Here is a 22,245-nt window from a genome sequence, read left to right as displayed (position 1 = left end):
CTGCCGCCGTACAAGAGGCCACTGTGTAGAAATGCTTTAGACAGGCGGACGTCTCCACGAGAAGGCACGGTTGAGTTGAGGAGGAGGTGGCAGACATGGCGTAACTGTCTGTTACTCTTGAAAATCCTCCACTAGTCGATAGGTGGAGGTTAGCGTGCATGCTAAGTGAGAGCGATGGTAAGGCATCACACATGAAGGTACCAGTTGGCTGCAAAAGGTACGATGAGCACAACACCATTGCCTCCGCCGAGTTATGTGCCTCCCTGCATCAAAGCAGCCGGCGGTTGTCAGGTGACTCATCATCCCGGGGCTCCGGATATAGGAAAGCTGAGCCGACTCACGCAGCCAAGCATCTAGAAATGGTGTAATAGGGATTAAGTGTCTCGTCTGCCTCGAACAAGCGATTCACGGCGGTGGAGGCAGTCGAACGTCAAGCAAGCCGTAGGCAAAGATGTTCCAGAAGACGGCACAAAGGACAAACAAGGTGTAGACACAGAAGAAGATCCAGAACAAGGACTGGTCCTGGAGTCGCTGCTCATAGTTCTGCAGGACCACCACACCCAGCGTCAGACCGACCGCCACGCCTCCTAGGTGAGCTACAAAGCTGGGATTGGGGCATGGAGGAAAAGCCGGAGGGTAGAACCGGAGCCACACTGCCCGGCCAAACTCCGCACTCACTGCGAACAGACAGAACGATAAAGAAACACAAGATTAGCAATGATTTATTTAAAGTGCATGCATTACAACGAATAAAATAATCAGTTCCAATGTAGAAGACTTAGAAGTTCTTTTTTTGTTATCAGCAACAATAACAGGCTATTGAGTCGATAACAGCGTCAAAGATTTAGTAAGAAATGTGGTACAAAATGCATTCAGATTTTCAATGCCGAGATGATAAGATAAATCATTTTTCATTGCATTGCTGTAACCTCGGAGGTAAGCACATTCCAAAAATGCCTCCTATAAACATGATCTGGTAAAGACTGGACCTTCTGAACCCCCCCAGCATTCAATTCTTGTTGCTTTTGTGGAAAACTACTTTGTAAGTCAGCGTTTAACTTTGCATCTGCATTTTCTGCTGGTTTTAACAGATATAAATTATCTATATGTTGCTTTGCAAAGACATTAATAGTGTATTGTTGATTTTAGGGCAAACATGTTCTCATACACAGGATCTTTGCTGCAAGGTTAAAGCCTGGTGATTACATAGTATTAAACAGATTTATCAAGTAAAAAAAGTTTGAGGACTGTTACGACTTACTGCAAACCAGCGCCATGGCCATCCGAAACAACTTGAACTGACACTTCATTCCTGACCAGTTCTACAGAAAGACAAAGAAAGGAAGGGCTGAGAATTAATGAGGGCATGTTTGGCTTCTGATCATAAAGACAGAACACTCACACACACACACACACACACACACACACACACATACACGTACACACAAACCTACCATTACAACATTGGCCAAATGCGCTGACACCAGAGCGTACACTCCACCAGATGACCCAACCACCGGGGCTGTCATATCGGTGACAGACACCGCCAGGGACCCTGGAGTGATAACAAAGGAGCTTACTATTAGCACAGCAAACAAATGACACCATTCTTATCTCGAACTAGAAAATAAAGTGCCCCGGAGGGTGATTTCTTTTCTCCCCAATTAAACCTTTACCGAGGTAGACACCAAATTTGATCACAACTGGTTACAACCAGAAGCCTGCTGCAGTAAATGGTAGGGACCAGCATGTACATATTGTACAGGCTGTACATTGTTTTTACCCTGACATGAACGTAGTAAGTTAAAGGAAAGTTTAATGTCTATAGCTTCATGGCATTGACCCATACGTGAGCTGCTGCAAGTTTCAAAATATTTATTGAAGCTATTTTGCACTACTTGGAAAAAAAATGGAAACGTGTCATCCTCCCCCCCCACAGGTCAAACTCACTTGGGTCAATGAAGATCATGGTAGCAGTAACAGAACAGGTCCTTTATGGATCTTGCATTTAGTGTACAGTATTTGATTTCCATTTTTATCTTATCCCCAGTGTCTGGGTCCACTGAAATCAACTGGTCTTTCCTGACCCCAGACCAATCCTCCAACAAGTCCAATAAAACAGATGCAGGTAAAAGCATAATCTCTTTGCCACAGGTAATGGGGTTTTTGTGCTGCCAACAAAGAAACAGGGAATTGCTCGCTTTTGGAACTTTGTAGCTCTTCATCATATTATAAAAGCATCCACAAAAAGCAATTGTTTTTCCATTCGTGCATTTATAAGTTTAAATGTGGGGGCAGAGGAAAAGTCAGAGCAAACAGAGATATGATATTAGTTGGAGTATAAAATTACTCTCTCTCTCTATGGAGATTATTTTTCCCTTTCCTTGTTTCCATGGCATTGACCTGTGTGTACATTATTCATGCTAATTGTATGAGACGCAACTGCCCACGCTGCATAAATCAGGGCATGTGGCTGTGTGTTCATCCGCCATCATTCTGCCACTCTCAAAAATACAAATACATTTTATTTCCAGGACAATTAAATGTATATACACATACGCAGTATGCACGCAGTAAAAACTTCACATGAGAATTTAAATATACCCGAAACAACTGCACTGTAAAATAAAGGAAATAATAATTATAGTCTGAAGATGTTGCTGAGTCGCTTCAACCTGCAAGTTGCACTGAATATTTTTGCCACTATTTTCAGATGAAGAATGGGGACACACTGGGGACAGTTTTGAGGACATTTAGTGACGTGAAGCCAAAACTGCTCGTCTGCACCAAACTATTTGTGATGTGTGTTAATAAACAATATTTTCTCATTATGATAATATGTGTGAACATGAATGATTTTGATTATGTACTGTTCATTCACCTATTTCCTTACAGTGTGAAGAAAGGGAGTCAGTCCACCCATCACACTGCAAATATCACAACTTGAGCATAGGAAGTGGCGCTTCACCATGTTCATCCCTGAATCTGTGTGTTTGTAATGGTTAGAAATGAGACCCCTGGTTCAGGACAGTTCTGTTTGTTGCTCTTGTCTGCTCCTTGACCATATATGTTATTGTGTCTGAGTACTTTTCTGCAGTCCATAAATGCAACAACGTACAACAGGAGGGCTTGTGTGTCCATTGTTTCCATAAAGTGCTTGCGTCTGTTTTCCTAGGTCATCAATCCCTCTTGTCGTCGGTGATTACTTGACCTCTGACCTCTGCCTCAGCTCCTGTAGCTGCCAGCTGAGCCCCTCTGTGGGATTCCTCACACAGTCTGGGAGTGTCACTTGTGTGTCTTACATGACTACATGCAATATTTATCTTTGATTAACATATATTTATTTTTACTTACTGAATAATTACTATAAAATATGTCCTATATAGAATAAATGTAGATTTGGAATGAACTGACTCCTGGTGAAAAATAGAATAGCAGATTATGCATACGTGAAGAGTCTAGATTTATGTTATTACTTTGTACCAACAAAAAAATAAACTCACTGCAGGTACACAAATACACACAAATGTCTGTTTACGTTTGTACGGGGCCTTAATGGCATAATGCCTTGCCACTTGTGAGCTCACAGGGCAGGAGTGTCTGAATAAATGAATGAATTTATCAATAATTAAATCAACTATGTGAGAAAATCCTCAGAGCAATGATGTGTCTATCAAGTACAAAACCGGACTGTAAATGCCTGACACGTCCATTTAATCTGGGTCAGACTTTCTGACTGATCAAAGATCTAATCCCCTTTTTCCTCTCTTTATTGTTGTGTGAGTCTGGATTAAACCTTAAACTTAATTCTAACTATAAACCATTAAACGAAATTCTTTATCATGAATCTGAGAATACTAAAAGTTAAATTGTGTCTACAATCCTGCTGCCAGTCAGTCAAAACAACTGCAATCATCACAACAACACAACCAGACCGCGCCTCCTCTCTTCTGCTCCTGGTCGATAATTAATTAAACCAGAAAAGGCTTTCATGAGTGTGGGTGTGTGTGTGTGTGTATCTTCAGTGTCCCTTTTTATTGTGCGTGTCACGGCATAAATAGAAAAGCAGGCAGACAGAAAGACAGATAAGCACACACACACACACACACACACACACACAGAGAGAGAGAGAGAGAGAGAGAGAGCCTACCTGCCAGCACACCACACAAGTAGACCAGTCCGATGCGCAGGGCTCCATGAACCATTTCTAGAGGGACTCCCACAAGTAGCTGCATCGCCATATTCAGGCTGAGGTGTTCAATCCTGTGTAACACGCACACACACACGCACATGCACACACACACACACACACACACACACATAGGATTAGAGTCCCAAATGAAACTATCACTTAATAATATACCTTAAAAAAATACCATTTCAGATAGAGCAATTGTAGAAATTGACCTGAACCTGAACATATTAATCTGATCATAAAACATGAAACACAAAAACAAAAAAAAGATGGCATTTTAGTCAGGATTTATAAATAATTTCATGTGCAAGCGTGCACGTTACAAGCAGTTTTACACAGTAAAAGAAAAAAGAGAAGCAGATCATGACTGGACCGGTACATAAGTAAAAATAGCAGAACATTTCATTCGGAACATACGAGCATACGAGTTTACACGCTGCGCTACAATAGCACCCAGCATGCCGATGGCCTGTGGGTGCCACATAGCACACACATGGCTCAATGCATTTCGGCTGAATGGCCCAAACGCAAATGTTAACGGGAGATTTCAGGACATTCAAAATGAACCACTGAGGTTGTGTCACGGGGCGCTGATGGTTATTATTGGAAAAGTCAACTGTGTCCCCAGGAGCTGCAGCCTGACTTAACACTCGTAATTAGAAATCCAGAAGCTGTGAACTCACCCAGTGTGCATGAAAACGTAGCTGAGATATCTCCAGGTCTGGGCTCGGAGCTGGGGGTGATATGGCAAGGAGCTCTTCAGGAAAAACGGGCTGGATACCTGCAGGACCAAACGTTCCAACTGGAAGCCATAGTACATGAACACAGCTACCTGGGAGAGCATGCAGAGACAAATACGTTCAGAACAGGAGAGTTCAGAAGCAACGGTGTAGATTTACAACACCATGGGGAATCATGCTCAGCACCATACACCAGGACAAACTGCTCACCTAATACAATATTGGACAATATTGGAAGTTATTCTACAAAAGCAAAAACATTTATGAAGACATGCATGATGACTTGTCAGACATTTCTCCAGAGCTTGTTTAACGGTACCCTGTGGGATTGTGTTGTAACAAATTCAGAAATATTCACATCGACTATCGGAAGATTTTGCCTCCTCTTGAAATATTTGCAACAAGTAAATCCCAGTTTCATAAACCATCACAGTGTACAATTGATCTTTTTCTCATCTTGTGCAGCTTGCATGTATTACCGTACATATTTGCATTAACTCCTTCTGCACTCTGCACATCTGTGTTTATCGAAGCATGGATTCATAGTTCACTGGCGGGCAGAAACCGATGAAGCACATCTTCACTAGGCACCAGTGTAGAACACATTCATTTCAAGCTCCCAACAGTTTACCTCAGCAATGGTGATAGCCAGGATGAGCCAGGGTGGGGGGCAGTAGGTGTAGCTGTCAAAGTACCACTTGCGGTCTACCTCCCGGGGTAGCGTCTCATAGGCCACGTGTCGGACCAGCCTTTGAGGCAAACCCAAGCCGACCTCATCTCTGAGACTGCAGCCTTTCAGCTGTCTGCTACCCTGCAGAATGGCCCTCCGGAAGCTGTTGGAACGCTTGTTGCTCATCTGGATAAAGTAAAGGGGCGGAATGGAAAAAGGTGGGTGCGAAGAGGAAGTGGAAGAGTACGGAGAGGGAGACAGATAGGGAAGATAATTGTTCTGCATTCTTAGATTAATGACCTTCATCCTATTAAACTGTAATTAAGTTTTTTTTATATATAGTATTTATCGTGTGAACACTTCAATATGCCTTTCAAACAGTAAACATGTCAAGAGGAGACATCACTGATCACTCAGAATGAATGTTGACTGTTGGACACACTTCCTTGGCGTTAATGTCGGGAGCACATGCTCTTTTCCTGCAGCTTTTAACATCATCCATTACAGTTAACTCATCTGCATGTTAAGCACATTTTACATTACACACACATTTACTGATAGAACAATGATAAGGATATATTTGTTGCAATTGACATGTACCGGTATAAAAAAAGGGAAATGATTTAAATTGTTTATTTCTATAAAGAGCAGTCAATGAAAAGAATACAACTTCTTGACATTTTGGTAAAACAGAGTCATGCTTATGTGGTCGCCTCAACTTTTTACAACTTTCACACAATTTTAAAATGCCCCCACGAACAGCAGCTGAATGAGACTTTTGGTGTTTCTGCATGTTTTACTGTTTGGAGATAAATGTCAGGCCTCAGTGTGGGAAAATGATTAAGGGTTACCATGGTCACACAGACACGCACTGACCCTCCCCCCAGGGAGCCATGCTCCATAAAGACAGTCAATTCTTACTGTGAACTGACTACAATTCCACTCCTCTTTGTGTGGCACAAAAGAAGGAATGACGTTTTGTCTGTTTGCCCACTGGCAAGAGAGAAAGATGGGAATAGGGAAGCTGAAGGGAACAAATGGGTTGGCAAGAGACATTTCCAGGTTTGTCAATAGTAAATGCTGAGGAGACAAGTAGACGAGAGGGGCGATGGACATTCAAGGAGACGTAAGAGGGCTGACACAATAAGGATGTCAAAGGAGATGACAAAGGCAGGAAAAGAGAGAGTACAAATGAGAACAGAAGAAGTCTTCTGACTTTATGACACAAATACACCAATTCAATCTTAGAAACACTGTATGTAAAGATTCACAATTTACATAAAGTCTGAGTAAATGTAAAGTTAAGTTATCTCATGCAATCAAAGCAGTAAGATCTGGGTTGGGGTTCGTCGCAGCTGATGTAACATCCCACATGATAAAACAATGATTCTTGCAATCCTAACAAAGAAAACTAGAAAAGCACTCAGAGTGCGCAGACCTCCGCCAAGCAGCTCATTCCCCTCATAATTAGAATTACACCATCCACATGGTGTTCTGGATCATCAGCAAAAGGTTCTAAATTTTACTTGGTATCTTTATACACCTTGAACCATGAAAAGTAAAACTGAATCAGACTTAATGTGTATTTTTAACAGCTTTTTGAATCCATAAATGGAATTTTCAATGTTAAAATGTAATATTATTTACTAACGTCATTCTGGATCCGATCCAGTTGAAAGTTGGTGGTGAGATAGAGGCCCCCACCCTACATGACTGTGTCTAATTCCACAAACATCGGTCAATAATCAACCGAGATATTGAGGAACACGTTTTGAAGTTCCATTGACTGCAATGTTACTGAAAATTTCAAAGTGATCCAGAATCCAGGATCTCTTCTGGATCATCACCACAATTTAATCATCTGTAACATTCCCAACATTTCCTGTAAATTTCATCAAGATCCGTCCAGAATCTTTTGAGTTGCTAACGAACGGACGGAAAAACAAACGCCGGCGATCACATAACCCTCGCCTCAGGAGAAAACAAAGCGGTTCAACCATTTGTGTAGATATTTTGGGAGCGTAAACTTATTACTGAGCCGTCCTCTACCCAGGACAGTCACAGTGTGATAGATGAGAGAGAGCCAGGCAGAGTGATCTGGATGTGCAGAAGGAGAATGGCGCCAATAAGGGAAAAAGTAGCGTATGCACAGGAAGAGAGACAGAAGGTGAACCTAAAGAGTGAGAAGGAGATGGAGGGAAGACGAAGTGAAAGGGCGCTCACTGAGGACTAGCAGTGAACAGGCCATTACTGACGATCACATTGATGGAGGATCTACAGTGCAAACTGGAGATGGTGCAACAAATAACGGCCTCACAGTTTGTCCATCCTGGCTTCCGCCTCCAGTTCTAGCCTTGATTTTTGTCCTTCCCTTCTTTCTGTGAGGGCAAAAGAGCTGCAGAGATAGAAAGGGAACAGAAACCAGCCAATTAAGGATTGGAAATCTGGCTCCCAAGTTCCCCTCGAGGGTTATCTGAGAGCCCATGAATGAGAACAAATTCCTCATGTTGTTTTGCTTATCTCACATTCCTTTAGATGTTTTAATCCCTTTCATGAGCTTTTTCTTAGAGGTGTGGGTTGGAATGAAATATCCCGCCTTGAATAGTCTCCTTAGACAGACGATGATTTTAGTGTACAACATTTCAAGACATTGACTTTTTTTGTCATTTTTGGTTGATAACGTTTGAACTCACTGATTAATAATATAACTCCAAACTAATTATGCCATCCACTATTCTTAGTGCATAACATATCACCATAAATATGAATAAGCCTCACTCCTTTCCTCCCTCCCTCCCTTCATTCCACGCTGTGTGAAGCTACTGTTGCCTCTATGAATGCATAAACAACTAAGGCGGTGGACACAATAGAGACTAAGGACACCACCCATCCCGGCACGCCATTCCTCCCTGTCCCACTTCCAGATACATGCCATGACCCACAGCTTGCACATGGCACGAATGGACCAATTGGAAACCAGCATTGAAAGGACCCTTTTCAGGCTTCCTACAGGCCTCATTCCTCACCCACTGTAAGAGACAATCAACACTCACAGGCGACAATGGATTACCCTCAGTCTCGACAGACACACACACACACACACTCAATCCCCCAGCCACCCAGTAAGTATTGACTGCCACACAACAACTCCCTCCCCAAGACGACTCCACACTGTTTCGGGTCAGCAGTTCAGCTTCCGATGTGGAACGACAGCGACACAGTGTAAATCAGAAAAAGAGAAAGTGTTGACATTGTGAGCGCAGCTGGACATCCTCGGTGAGACCTTGAACAATCAGGCAAAGGCTGCAATGTGGAGGAGAAACTGAAATTGGGGCAAGGTGAGGATTTTAAAAAGTGAATTTATTTCAAGGCCGAGAGTCCTTTTATTTGGAACTCTGTAGCCGAGCAGTAAACTTGGTTTACGGCTTTTGGGGCAGGATGGCAAAGACATACTGGATATATTTAGTGTGGCGTCTATAAGACTGTCAAAACATCTCACCAGGCTGACAAAGTCTTGGTAGCAGATCTTTCCATCAGCACTGCCATCAGCCAGAGCCAAGAGAACCTCCAGTTTGTGCGGGTCTAGCTCGGAGCCATGAGCCATCAGGAGGTCCCTGAACCGCTCCGTACTGATGAAGCCAGAGTTCTCCGCGTCGTACTGTAAATGAACACAGAAAAAAAAAAAACTTTATGAATAACTCTCATTGCGGCCAAGAGCTTAGATAAAAATAAAATAAGCATGTCTATTTGGAGAGAAGTGCTCAGATGTAACTATATTTAGATTAGCCCGAGCTTGAGTGCTGAAACTAATCATAGGAATTTAGTATTTATGATTCCATTTAATATGTTCAGTTATGACAGCCGCTCTGAATGTTTGATCTGACACATTTCAATCGATAGATGTTGCCGCACCTCTTGCCCGTAGTCAGCTGAGAGCCAGCCGTGACCCGCAGGGCGGTTAAGCAGCTGCAGAGAAGACGATTGAGGTCGTCCCGTCTACAAAAACATTAATGAATGTATGGATGGATGGATGTTCCTGAGGGGTTAGAGTTAGGGTGGATATGTGACCTGGGCATAGTGGACCACATCTACTAGATTAGACATAATTCTGTCATTCACAGATCTAATGTTGTATTCTATAACTTTTATCGATGGAATTAATGAAAGTACATGTCTGTCTTATAATGTTTTTTTTTTGGTTTGCCAGGTTTGCCAGACCAAAGGCAGAGGAGAAAGTGGCTATTATGAACCGTTTTTTCCTTTATTGGCCCAACATCACTTTGTCCTCTAAAGAATCCCCTGTGTGAGTTGATAGTTCTTCTTTTTCTTCAGAGAAAACTAAGTGTTGGAGATAAAGCCACAAGGCCTATTCTCTCCTGCAGGTCTGCACAGAAAGGTCCCGACTTGGGGAGGCACCGATGTCGGTACCAGTCAGATAAACCCGGACAAAAGCCACACAATTGAGAGGAGGAAGAGGAGGAGGGGATCCAAAAACTCTTTCTTTGTGCACGTTTCTAATTTTAAATCTCAGAGGATAACACATGTATCTGGACTGACAAAAGATGATGCCCTTAATTTGACTTGTTTGACATTGACACTGAAAGCGACCCTTCGGTTCCAGCTGTTACCTGTGAATCTCATTTCATGTTTCAATCTCATCATCGTTGCAGGGCTCAAATTGAACTTTACGTCTCAGCTGGGAACAAATGTCACATTTTTGAGTTCAACATAAATGGGGGGAGGCACGACCCCGAGCCCGGACGCTGGTGTCACTTTACGGCAAATATCACGGCAGCATGGGGGCCAGGCGAAGAATGGGCTGGGATGTTAGGAGTCACAGAGGCTCGGCACCATTAATTATCCAGACAGCAGCTTGACCTGTCATGGGAGATCCTGCAGAAAAAGGTCAGTCGTCTGGCTCGCATAAAGTGCTGGGTCCGATATGAATTCAGAAATTTAGGGCAATGAACGACTAAATTCTCTCCATCACTGGCGAGCCTACTGATCTGCCATTTTAATTGCGCCGCCTTGTACTTGACATTACTGTTTGTACTTAGCGGTGCATTTTGAAGCAGTATTTTAAAATGCTTATTTTTGCTGGGTGAAACCTTTCCCTTTGGTGGGATAACATTCAGCCGAGCATAAAACCAGTCCATTAAGCAGCAACCTGACCTGGCATACATCAGCAAGCTCAACAGGCTGATGGAGGGCCGTTCTCACGTCAGAACAGCGATCTATTATACCGCTCTTTCATCGAAACGCAAAAACAACTCCTCAAACCCTTACCCTCGCTTTTCTCTTTCACTCATTACTTTGAATACAAGTCGTGTTTTCCCTAAGGAAACCCCGATGAAGAGACGGAAGGGCAGGTGTTTTACACTACCTAAGTGTAGATTTCAGTCTTGAATTGGTTTCCTATCACAAAGAGGAGGCTGGAGGGACGACTGACGCTGTGTCTATCTGGGCTACTCACCAGACCGCCTAGCTGGCCACTGGTCTTGCTCGACAGATTAGAATCTCACAAACACACACACACACACACACACACACAGTCATCTGAGGCCATCACAAATTATCATAGGCTGTTACTGTTTCCTTGCCAACTGGCTTGTAACCAGGCAACATTGGTTGGCTTTAAGATGACTGCATGCATGTAACACACACACAGAGAGGGCGAGAGATAGCGATATAGGTCGAGAGAGAGAGAGAGAGAGAGAGAGAGAGAGAATCACAGTTTGATATCTGGGAAGGTGTCTGACACTGAGGCTTGAGTATCACTGGACAGCTAACTCCATACTGTGCTGGACCTGACTCACAGTGATCAATTACAAATATGTACCAAGACTAATACAGTGTCATCAGCTTTTATCTACAACAATTGGTCCAAAAAGGAAATGAAATCCCAATCACAGAACCTGAATCCTTTTGGGCAACCACTGCTGTCTGTCTGCAATAGGACAATGGCTGTTTTCGGTTTTCATGTTCTTGAGACGGAGGTAGAAAATGCAAAATGAACTTCTAGCTTCTAGCAAGGTAAATTAGTCATGTCAGCTAAATGTAGACTTGTTTACTTTTTGGGTTCATTTATTTCCGTCATTCATTTGAAAAGTACAAAAATACTATGAATGATCAAAAGGAAATATTGGGAAAATGTTTTGATCCTTGAGTGAGGCTGAAATGTTAGTACAGTGTCTTGAGGCATGCACGAAATGCGTGACTTCCTGCAGAATTGCAGCTAAACATCCCTCAGCAATCTCACAAGCATGTATTTAAAAGAGCACTTTACCCCTTATGGCTGCTTTTGAAATCATTTTTACCCGAGCGATCCATGCATGAAGACAAAATGCGAGGACACACGACTCGAGACACACAATCACACAATCACCCTTGAGGGCGTAAGTGGTTGAACCATTTCGGCTTCTAATTTCACTCAAATTGAGAAAAGGTCATCCAAGCTTGGGCTACCGGCAGGTCAGCAGACAAAAATACAGGGATTTTTGACCTTGTCCCCCCCCCCTCACCCCATTTGCACCAGGGTGTGAACCTCTGACCAATGCCAGGCCAAACTCTCTATCAAACATCCCTTCACACTTTCAGCAGCTCTTCGCAGAAAAAGACGCCGAACAAAAAGACGAGGGAAACATTTGTTTCGCGAGCCAACCCCCTTGCTGTTTCTCTCTAATTTAGTCCCTTCTTCTGCTGCAGGACGACCCTGAGGTCAACCCCCACCACCCTCGACGACAACATCATCAAAACCCTGCACCACTGATGGCTGTGGCTCCCATTCACAACAGAGATTTATGATCTGTAATAGCTGGCAAATGGACCAGAGGCTGGGAATGCCCCGAGGGTGCCTCATGCCTTGACTTATTTTCTTGAAATCCCAAGAAGAAAAGGAATGAGAAAGGGGTGGGGAGGGGGGGTTAGCAAGGCTGGGGGTGACGATGAGGGCGTAACAGCACTGTCGGAAATGATTTCAAAGGTTGCCATCTGGTTCGGGTTGGACCCGTCACATGAGAGCCACGTTCTTCCCCAGAGGGTTAGGGTGCGAGGCGGAAAGGGCATACGACAACAGCATGACGGACAAGCACATTCTGTCGCCACTCACACCTCACTTCCTGGGTCGTTTCCACGAGCAAGAGCTTTTATAGCTCAGCAATAATGAGGTGGACAGCCAGTGTGATGATCTTTAGCAGTGGGTGAAAGCCACACTAGTGCAACCTTTACTTCATAATCCTGTCTCCATAATCCTCTGGGTTGAACAAGCAAGAAATATTGAATTTGCACTAGAAAAACTGGAAACTGCTTGCTGGCTGTCCTCAGGAAACAAAATCCCCCAGTCTTAGTATCTCTTGAACTACATTACATGCAACACCTGGTGCCTTTTTTAATTATTATTATTAAGATGCTACTTTTTGGTGGGATGTGGTCGTAGTTCATGGCTGGAAGCAAAGACTTACTTGTGGAGAAGTCCCTGAATTAGTCAAAGCAAGACAATAAAAAGTTAGCTCATCCAGATATGAATTTATTCTGCCATTCAAAGTGTGACTAATTGGAACAGTCTCATATCAATATCTCACTGGCCGGCAGCTCTTGGGGAATTAGGAAGATGGAAAAATAATGAGATCTACAGGGACAGCCGTGATATTATAATGAACCGTAGAACCTGATGGCAGAAAATACCAGAATATATCACAGAGCTGATTCACAGGCAGAATAATTACTGAATTCTACTGACCTTAACTAACAAATCAGAATTTTAATATACATACATACCTGTGGAACTTTACCAACATTACGATATACACCATTAAAGAAACGTACATTTATCAACTTTGATTTATCCCCTGAAGGAGATCGTTCCAGACCCATATGAGGTTGCCGCATCCTGACACAGTAAACATGAACAGTAAACATAGTGTCAAAGATTCTTTTTTTTATTTCCCTGACTAACCATGAAAATCTGAGATTCCACAGCGCTGTCAGGGTAACAACATAGCCTTGTTCTCACACAGTTAACACTAACAAAGAGCAAGAAAATTCTATTTATAGCAGATCACCGTTTACATAAGTAAGACCAAAAATTCATCGAGGATCTGATCACAATAGATGCTGCACGACCACATCAAAATGCAGGCTGACCAAGCGTGTGAGACAGTCTCACACACAGAAAAGCTTCCGTCATGACTTGTTATACAAGTGGGGAGTTTCCACTTGCTGTACAGTAGCTGTTGCTCCACTGTATTAAATAACAGCAGGTTGACATATTGATTAGCGCGTTATAAACATTTATTGATTCAAAAAGCATTGAGGGAGGTTTCAAAACCTCTAAATTAATATAATAAGTGCAGCTGTCCTACAGAACGATAATAAAAGCTCTCCCAGTCATGTGCAAGGGCTGTAATGTTTGATCGGCGCTCTGATATAGTCTCTGAACAATTTCCTGTTTGATTTTAGCTCAAATAGCGCATACACATTGCAGCTCAACAATCAATAAAGTAGAAGGTCTTTAAATAATAATGTAATTTTCAGAGTCTTTCAGACCATAGCAATATCTATGTCAATGTAATGTGCTCCTGATTGGTGCTTGGGTTCCTGCTGAGCACCCTGGCTTCATTACTCAAAATGGAAATTAGGCAGAACAGTTATTTGTCTTTTTATATAATGCACTGTAATAAAGTAGCTGGCTATATATCTGGGGTCCATGGTATTAAGAATTAGTTAAGTAAAAAGTAAAATCTGTTGAGCTAAACGTTTCTACATAAAAATAATGAAGGAAAGCTAAAAACAAGAAATAACAGAGCACTGAAAAAATATGAATGTTGTGATTTATTAACACTAACACATTTATGAACACCAGCACACTGTGTTACTCTACTAAAAAAAGAAACAACTCAGACAGACATCAAATAGGGGATTAAAGGGTCAAAATGGTGTTTTGTTTCCTGTGGTGTATTTCTGTCATACTTCGGCCTCTTCAGCACATTGTTGGCCGCTGTTTGCAATGATGCGCTGTAAGACGACACGGAGGAGACCAGGCAGGGAACGGCGGCCTATGTAAAAGCTAAGCACTGTGACTCACCTTGGGCGCTGCTGAGCACTGCCATGCTGGGCCAGGTCAGGTTGCCAAGACAACAGCAAAGCTGACTGGGTACTCAGGAGCACTTAAATTTGTCGGGCCAAAGCCAAACTGCTGGTACCTCGAGCAGCAGCTGGTCAGCTGAACTGAGTTGCAGAGCAAGGGAACATATCATGGATTAATATGCTCCGAGAGTTAGGCAGGGGAAAGACCATTTAAAGAGTTAAAAACAAATACAAGATTCTTAAAATGAATTCTGAAGTCCAGAGGTCGCTGGTGAAGTGAGGCCAGGCGGGCTCCAGTTCAAAGACAAGCAGCAGCATTTTGACTGGCTCAGTCCGAAGTAAAGTGCATTACAGTAATCCAGCCTAGAGGTGATAAAGGCATAGATTACCATTTCAAAGTGCTCTTGTGCAAGAATTGGCTTCACATTTTGCAACTGCCTTAAATGAATAAAGCTGGAATTTACCACTGCACTAATTTGATGACCTAAATTAAAAGCACTGTCTATTTTACAGCCCAAAATAGAACCCAGAGGCAGTAAATTCTGTTCTGTCTTTCCCTGCTACTCCTGTGAAGTGCCTTGAGATAACTTTTCTATTGTGAACTGATGTAATATGACTTTGAGTAGTGCTTTAAGTTGAATCTCCTTGATGAAGGGAGGATGAAAAATTAGAGCTCTAAGTCAATTTTAATGCGCCGTAATGTCATTTAGAGACATTATCCCCAAAGGAAAACGAACGTTCAAGTAAAAATAATTCTACTTCTGAAGATGGCAGCTTTTCTGTACTCCTATGCATATTTGGATGGTGTTCAACAGAAGGAAATACGTGAGAGCAAAATCATTACACAAAAAACAATGGCAAGAGAGAAATGAAAGAGGAGGTAGAAAGAAAACAAATCCGGACTAATTCGTGTGGGGGGGCCCCATCGAATTACCTCTACGACTTCTAATAATTGGGCTTCCCTTTTAGGGATGTGGGTATAAATGTACTCTATGCATCCCCCCCCCAAAAAAAAGGTGTCAGGATGTTTCACGATCACTGAACTGTTCGACAGTCTACTCTAAAGAAACACTTTTTTAGGTGCCGCTGCTTTATGTTTGAACCATCCAGCCAATTACGGCTATAGACTGGCACATCTTCTGTCTCCGTTTCATAGATCAACAGGCAAAAAAGCTATTTTTACCTCGGCATAACAGGAGAGACTGCTTTCACATGCTGCCAACTGGAACTGTGCCTTTCATTCGGGGAATCTATTTAGGGAGAGGCAGAGGAAAGGCAGGGAAAGATGGAAAGATGAGCTATGATGAGATCTTTCAATAAAGATGTTTGAGGCTCTGTCTGTTATTTCATTGCCACATAACCCAGGAGTTGTTGGAGAAATGGGGATGGGGTGTAGCTTGCTGCTGCTTGTATACAATCAGGGGTCAACATCTCCACATCACCAAGGCTCAGCCGGTGTCAATCACCGCTGCAGTGATGAGCAGATCCGCAGATTGATCCCCACCATCTGTGTGTTTGTCAGTAGCAATGAGGCTGATAAAGCACAACTTTATATAATGGATGTATGGATAAAAGTCCGACAAATACATCTACACACTAAAGGTGGGGGGGGAAAACGTAAATATTTTGATGATCAGCTCTTTTAAGTGTATTTTTTCATGATATAAGAAATATTTTTTTATTAATTAATCACTGTTGCAATTACATTTGCTTTTAATGGGTGTTAAAGCTGACAAGATGGCACCAGCAAACAGACGCAGAGGGTTCCCACCTGTTGTTAAAACCAGGTGGCCTGGCTGGTCCTTTCATTTGGAGCGTGCTTATATTAAACAGAGCAACAGTGAGAAGGTGTCAGTGACGACGTGAGATGTCATTTGAATAATGACCTTTGGTTTTTCGGAATCACGGCCGCTGCTCACAGAAAAGCACCGCTGAAACAGTGGAAAACACAAATCCACCTGGGAACAGATGGCTTACCACAGGTGAATTTCTTTTTTTTAGAATGAATCAATGAATGATACTAGGTGGTCTGCTATGGCTGTATATGGCTATTACACTGTGATCGGCAGCAAAGCATGGGGTGAGCATGCCCTCGGGTTAGACAACATTTAGGATCAAAAGACTTTTGTTTCTGAGCTCATAGCATAAATTCAAAGGCTTTTTTTCGACCCCCCCCCCAAGAAAGACATTCCATGGAAAGTGGGCTGTGTAGCCATGTGAAAAGTGTGTACTCAGCTCCAGTGGAGGATCTCGCATATACGAAGGAAATTTATGACTGTTATCTGATAGATAAACATCTATCTGATAGATACACATCTATCAGAGAACAGTAATAAATTTCCTACTGAGCTCAATCTGGCATACCTCTTTTGGAAGAGCGAAATGGAGCTACTGCCAATAATTTGCATAAATCTAGTTTTGACAAGTGCTACTACCTTCTACTTAGAGTTCAAGCAGGTTTCCAAGCTGCACACCTGGGGACTTCCAATCTCCGGCTTCACAGGCACGGGGACATTCCCAGTCTACTTGGGTGGTAAAGCATGTCTGTATCGAAGGTGTAGATTAGTGAAGATGAAGCCCTTCATTAATCCTCTATCAAAGATCCCTCACTGTGCTAAGCTGACATCAAGAGAGACAGAAAGGCCGTGGAGATATTGCTTTTTTACAGATCTACAATGAGCAAAGTGTTGGGTCAAAAAAGTTCCAAAATAATAATGAAAAATAAATTCTCGTAAATCATGTCCTCCCGGCTCAACGCTAAAAGGGGTGAGAATTTTAATCAAGAGGGGAACCCCTGTTGTTAGATTACATAATTTAGAACAGGGCAAAGGTCTTAATTTTATTTGAGATTTTGCATGAGGCTTTTATATTCCCTCTTTCACTTCTTCCCATACCCACAGGCACGCAGCTTTGGCAGGGAATGCTGTCCATTCCCACATCTAGCAGATAACGAAAACTGGGGTTTGCAGTACAATTACATTATGTAGTCATTCGCTAACAAAACTTGCAGGTCGTCTTTCAGAATGCAATATTTGTATTGCCACAAAGGTGGCAGATTTTTCCCTCTTTCTTTCTGTGTGAGTTTCCTCTTTATTTGACTTTGGGTGTGTATTATGCATACGATGGGAAGGGTGGGATTAGGGTTGTTGTATGTAAAATTATAATGAAAAATCGAAAAAAAGAAGAAGAAGAAATGTGCCAAATGGGGTACTACAAACATATGTTTTGGTTCATTTTTGGGATTGATCCAAACATGCTTAAGATGGTTTATCTGATAAATCCTGGACATAAACTGCGGTCCATCCTCAAATCCCCATAAATCCTTAAAAACAACAACATGCAGTGGTGAGTGTGCTCGTCGGTCAACACAGGATGGAGGTTGCAAAACAGACTTTCTTCCCTCTTTTAGATGATAGATATATATATATTGTGCAATCAAGCTACTCTGACTGCAGTCTTTGCTGTTTGGTGTGTGTATCTGGAGTACAGAGAGGGGCTCGGTGACTTTTGATTCTGAGGCAGAGAGGGTAGTGCAGCCCCCCCGTCCGCCACACAGCATCTCTTTGCCATTTTCTTCCTTTCCTCATCTCAGCAGGTCCTTGAGAAAACGATGATCCCAATTATGAAAATTTGCTAAATTATAAAGGAAAGTAGCGCATTCCCCTGTGTTGTTCATGAATGTTGAAGTTTGTAGGCTGCTCTTTCATAATGCTGCCAAATAAACCGAACCCATCCAGTACACTTAATATGGGGCATCTTAAAACTAGGCAAAAAAAATAACAATAATTAAGATACTACCTTTGCCTTATGTCTTCATCACAGTGACACAGGTTGCTTTAAATCTTTCTTTCCTTGTCTGGAGTAGGCAATCATTTCATTTCCCTAGTTGCTTCACAGAAGCCGGAGGTCACTGAGGTCAGCTTCATGACAAATGGAGCAACTCATTGTCAGGAGAATGAGGGAAAGGAGAATAAAAGAGTGAAAGGACATTTGTTGCTGCCAGATCAGGCACTGACCTCACCATTTGGGCAAACCCACATTTTTTACACTGACATCCACTTGGAAAAAAAATAAAAATCAAAGCTGTGCACACTCAGACCGTGGATTGAGAGGCCCACTTAATTATCCATAGAATATGCTCCAGCACCAATACAACCCCCCGCCCCCCACACACACCCCACAAGATTATGCCACAATCTCAGGGGACCTCAGTCCTCCCCTTTAAGAGTGAGCCTGACATGAGCCTCTGGCTCAACCCAAAACAACCCTCCAAATCCCCTTCACACACACACACACACACACACACACACACACACGTGCACATGCATACATACATACAATATTAACATGGTGGGCAGGTGCAGTGGTACCCCAACAGAGTGGCTTCTGTGCATAACAGTAAACGTGTGTGTGTTTGTAATTGAAGGATGGGGCGTCCGTCTGCCGTCTGTCAATCCAAAGGGCTGCTTGAATTATCAGTCAGCCTATGTTTCTTTGTGTGTGTGTGTGTGTGTGTGTGTGTGCATTCATGTTCTGCACAACTTATATCTGACTGACACATCAATACATCAAGGATTATGTATCACCCTAATTGTATTTCCAGGCTCAATGTCAGTGGACGACACCCCAGCCCCTCGTGCTCTTGCCTCTGCAGGAGCTCCGGTTGACAAACCCCACAATCTGGTTGCCTGTTATGTCATCACTGTTGCCCAGCAGGCAAGCAAAGACTTTATAGCAACACTAAGCAAGAATTTGATCTACAAATGCATGTGTCAATTTAGCCAAAATCAAAAACTGATGCTGAAAATGAGAAGATATGAGAAAGACAATGATGCACGAGTCAAGAGTAGCTGCATTAAGCAAGATGACAATATTTTAGATGCTTTCAGCAGCACATATCAGGACGGCAAACAAACTTAAGCAAGCATTGTGAAGTAAAATATCAGGGAACATGATTTCGACACATGGAAGTTGACATTTTTTTATAGATTTGGGTCCAAATGTGAAAAATTTCTTTGGGCAGATTTAAGTCACTTCCATTAGCAATGAAGCCAGACTTCAGTAAAAAATCAAGGTCATGACGCACGGACAAGAATAGTATGAATCATGATGTTAGCGTTTATAGGTATGCATTACACAGAAGCACTAAACACTGATCTTCTGACAGTAGAAAGGAACCTGTATCGGGTTTTCCGGTATCCAATGATGCCCGTGATGCAATATTGTATCCGACTGTGTCCAAACTCTTCCCCGTGTTTCATGACCTTTAAAGGGGTGAAAGCGGCGCTTCGTTTGTTCAACACATCTTTGTTGCTTCAGGCGGAACACAGACACTATGCCAGAGGTCACAGGCAGGTCACACAGATGAGCGCCTTTAAAGACGATACTTCTCCACAATGGGTGAGTCATGCATATGCTAGGAGATTAATGCCAGAAGACTGTTGCTTGTTCCACGTAGCCTACCTTGTCAAACACCGACTTCCATTGCTGAGACAAGGAAAAAGGGGAAAGAAGAGCAAATGATGGAAATGAGAGGGGGAATACTCCCAGAAACTGGACGATCCATTTGGAAATAAAGAAGAAAAAGAAGAAGAAGTACTTTCCTTTTATATACTTTGACTTAACTCTTACAGTGACACCATGTTATCTGATCTTTGTGGTCAAATAACTGCAGCAAAAGGTAACAAGCGTCAGGTGTCCCTCTTTTAATAAATGTCAGGGATATCCAGAGGGACGTGTCTGTATTCATGTGACTGTCCTTTGAGAGAATCATTGTGCCCCCCCCCCAGAAAGAAAACGACATTGCGATCAGTTCAAACTACAGGTATTGTAGATATTTAAATAAATAGCACTCTTCTTTATGAATGCTGATATACGACAAAACAAAACCTACTGTGTGGATTTGCTCCAGCACAGAAAAAAGTTAAGATCCTGTTGCATAACTGTAAAAAAAAAAAAATATATATATACAATAAATAATATGAACGTTTGTTGAGTGCGTACTTACGTCCTCTGAAGCTATTGGGATATCGGTGCTTTCCAAAACCTCGATCTCCTCGCCCTCCGCGTTGGCCGCCACTGCTGGAGAGGCGTTCACGGTCTGCGTCTCTCGGCTCCCGGTCGTCATCCTCGGGCTTGCCCTTCTCAATGCACCCGCAGAGAGCGGCGATTCATTCAGTAATAAATCAGGAATGATCCAGCATCGTTTGCGATCAAATGTCGCATCTCATGTGCCGTGAACGTCAAGCTCATTGGCTTTTCGAGGTTTCTTGGATTTCGTCTTATTTTACCAAATAAATCCAGTAAAAAAAAGAAAAAGAAAAAAGAAACCCCGATAAATCAAACAGCTGTGTTTCCTCCAGTTAGATCCGTCCGCCGGCGCGCTTCAACGCAGTCCGGGCGGACAAATCTTCACGCCCAGAGAAGTTCATTTGACAGTGATGTTGGATTCTGGTCTCGATGGTGCGTCACGACTCTTGCCTACCACTGCTGGAGGTTTATAGTCCGCAGAGACTACAAACTGCTGCAGCAGTTTAAGTTTGGGAAGCAGGGAGCGCACATTTAGACCGCAGGTCCGAGAGATGCGCCGCGGATCGGGCTGAGAGCAGATCCATCTGAAAAACATAATGACATCATCAGACGCTGATAACAACATGACACGCAGGTGACATTCTGTGACGCACTAGAAAATAGAACAGCGTGGGCAGCGTGGCGGCGCAGACGCCTAAAGGCAGTAGTGCCAAAGTGCGCAACATTTTGGTGCGCCTTTTACCTGGCGCGCCGTTTTCTCCCGGTCGGAGTTGGAGGCTGCGCGGAGCGGCAGCCGTCAACGCGCAGACAACAAGCCTCGGAGAAGCGGGAGGAGCACGGTGGGATGGTCGGCGCAGCTCCTGGAGTCGACAGGAGTCTCCTCCGACGTTACACAGACACATGATGAGAGCGACGGAGGGAGGAGGGAGGAGGAGGGAGGTGAAAGAGGGAGGAGGAGGGAGGTGAAGGAGGGAGGTGAAGGAGGGAGGTGAAGGAGGGAGGGGGCGCTACGACAGAGGTGTCTCTCCATCTCCGGGGTTTCTAAGAACTCAATTAAGTCTCCTGCTTGAGAACTACAGAAAAATAAAAAGAACTACAAAGAACTATAATAAAATACAAAGACCTGCAGAAAGCTGCAAACACATGCAAAGAACTATACAGTGAACTTCAAAGCACTGAAGAGAACTACAAATACATTGTTGTTATTGCGGCCTTTATAGTTACAGGCTCTGAGCAGCTTGGACAAAATCAGCTTTGATGGCGTCTCCTTTGGCAAGTTGTGCAAACACCAGCTACAGAGATGTAACATGAGAGGCAGATGATTGGGAGAGGAAAGAGTGTGACACAAAAAAGGAAAGAGGGAGCGAGATGCTCGACAGCAGGATTAACACCTGCTATGTGGAGAACTTGGCTCAGGCATAACTTAACAGCTGAGGAGCATCGCTTTCCTTTAGATAGCTGTCAAATCTGTTTGCATGGAGCAAACTGTCCTCAGAGCCAGTGGGCCCCCACACGTTGTCTGAACT

The 22,245-nt window shown here is 43.1% G+C and overlaps 1 protein-coding gene across 1 annotated transcript; it reads right to left on the bottom strand.

The window, feature by feature from the left end:
- Window positions 1-405: 405 nt before the first annotated feature.
- Window positions 406-20,816, bottom strand: rhbdl3 (rhomboid, veinlet-like 3 (Drosophila)). Its single transcript, XM_068751233.1, has 10 exons — window positions 20,697-20,816; window positions 20,153-20,176; window positions 9,105-9,263; window positions 7,923-8,000; window positions 5,567-5,791; window positions 4,879-5,027; window positions 4,151-4,263; window positions 1,455-1,555; window positions 1,262-1,322; window positions 406-677 (listed from the first exon to the last, which is right to left on the bottom strand). The coding sequence occupies exons 1-10, from the start codon at window positions 20,814-20,816 to the stop codon at window positions 406-408; spliced, it is 1,302 nt and encodes a 433-aa protein (XP_068607334.1).
- Window positions 20,817-22,245: the final 1,429 nt, after the last annotated feature.

The sequence above is a fragment of the Brachionichthys hirsutus genome, chromosome 17 (assembly GCF_040956055.1).
Source record: "Brachionichthys hirsutus isolate HB-005 chromosome 17, CSIRO-AGI_Bhir_v1, whole genome shotgun sequence".
Taxonomy (NCBI): Eukaryota; Metazoa; Chordata; class Actinopteri; order Lophiiformes; family Brachionichthyidae; genus Brachionichthys; species Brachionichthys hirsutus.
This window is presented reverse-complemented; position numbering and strand designations above follow the sequence as displayed.

Excerpts from the sequence above, each read along its gene's own strand:
- rhbdl3 (XM_068751233.1), bottom strand. The coding sequence starts at position 20,816 with ATGACGACCGGGAGCCGAGAGACGCAGACCGTGAACGCCTCTCCAGCA. Across the intron at positions 20,177-20,696 it reads TCCCAATAGCTTCAGAGGAC|CAATGGAAGTCGGTGTTTGA; the intron begins GTAAGTACGCAC and ends TCCTTGTCTCAG. Across the intron at positions 8,001-9,104 it reads ACCAAGACTTTGTCAGCCTG|CTCTTTTGCCCTCACAGAAA; the intron begins GTGAGATGTTTT and ends CTATCTCTGCAG.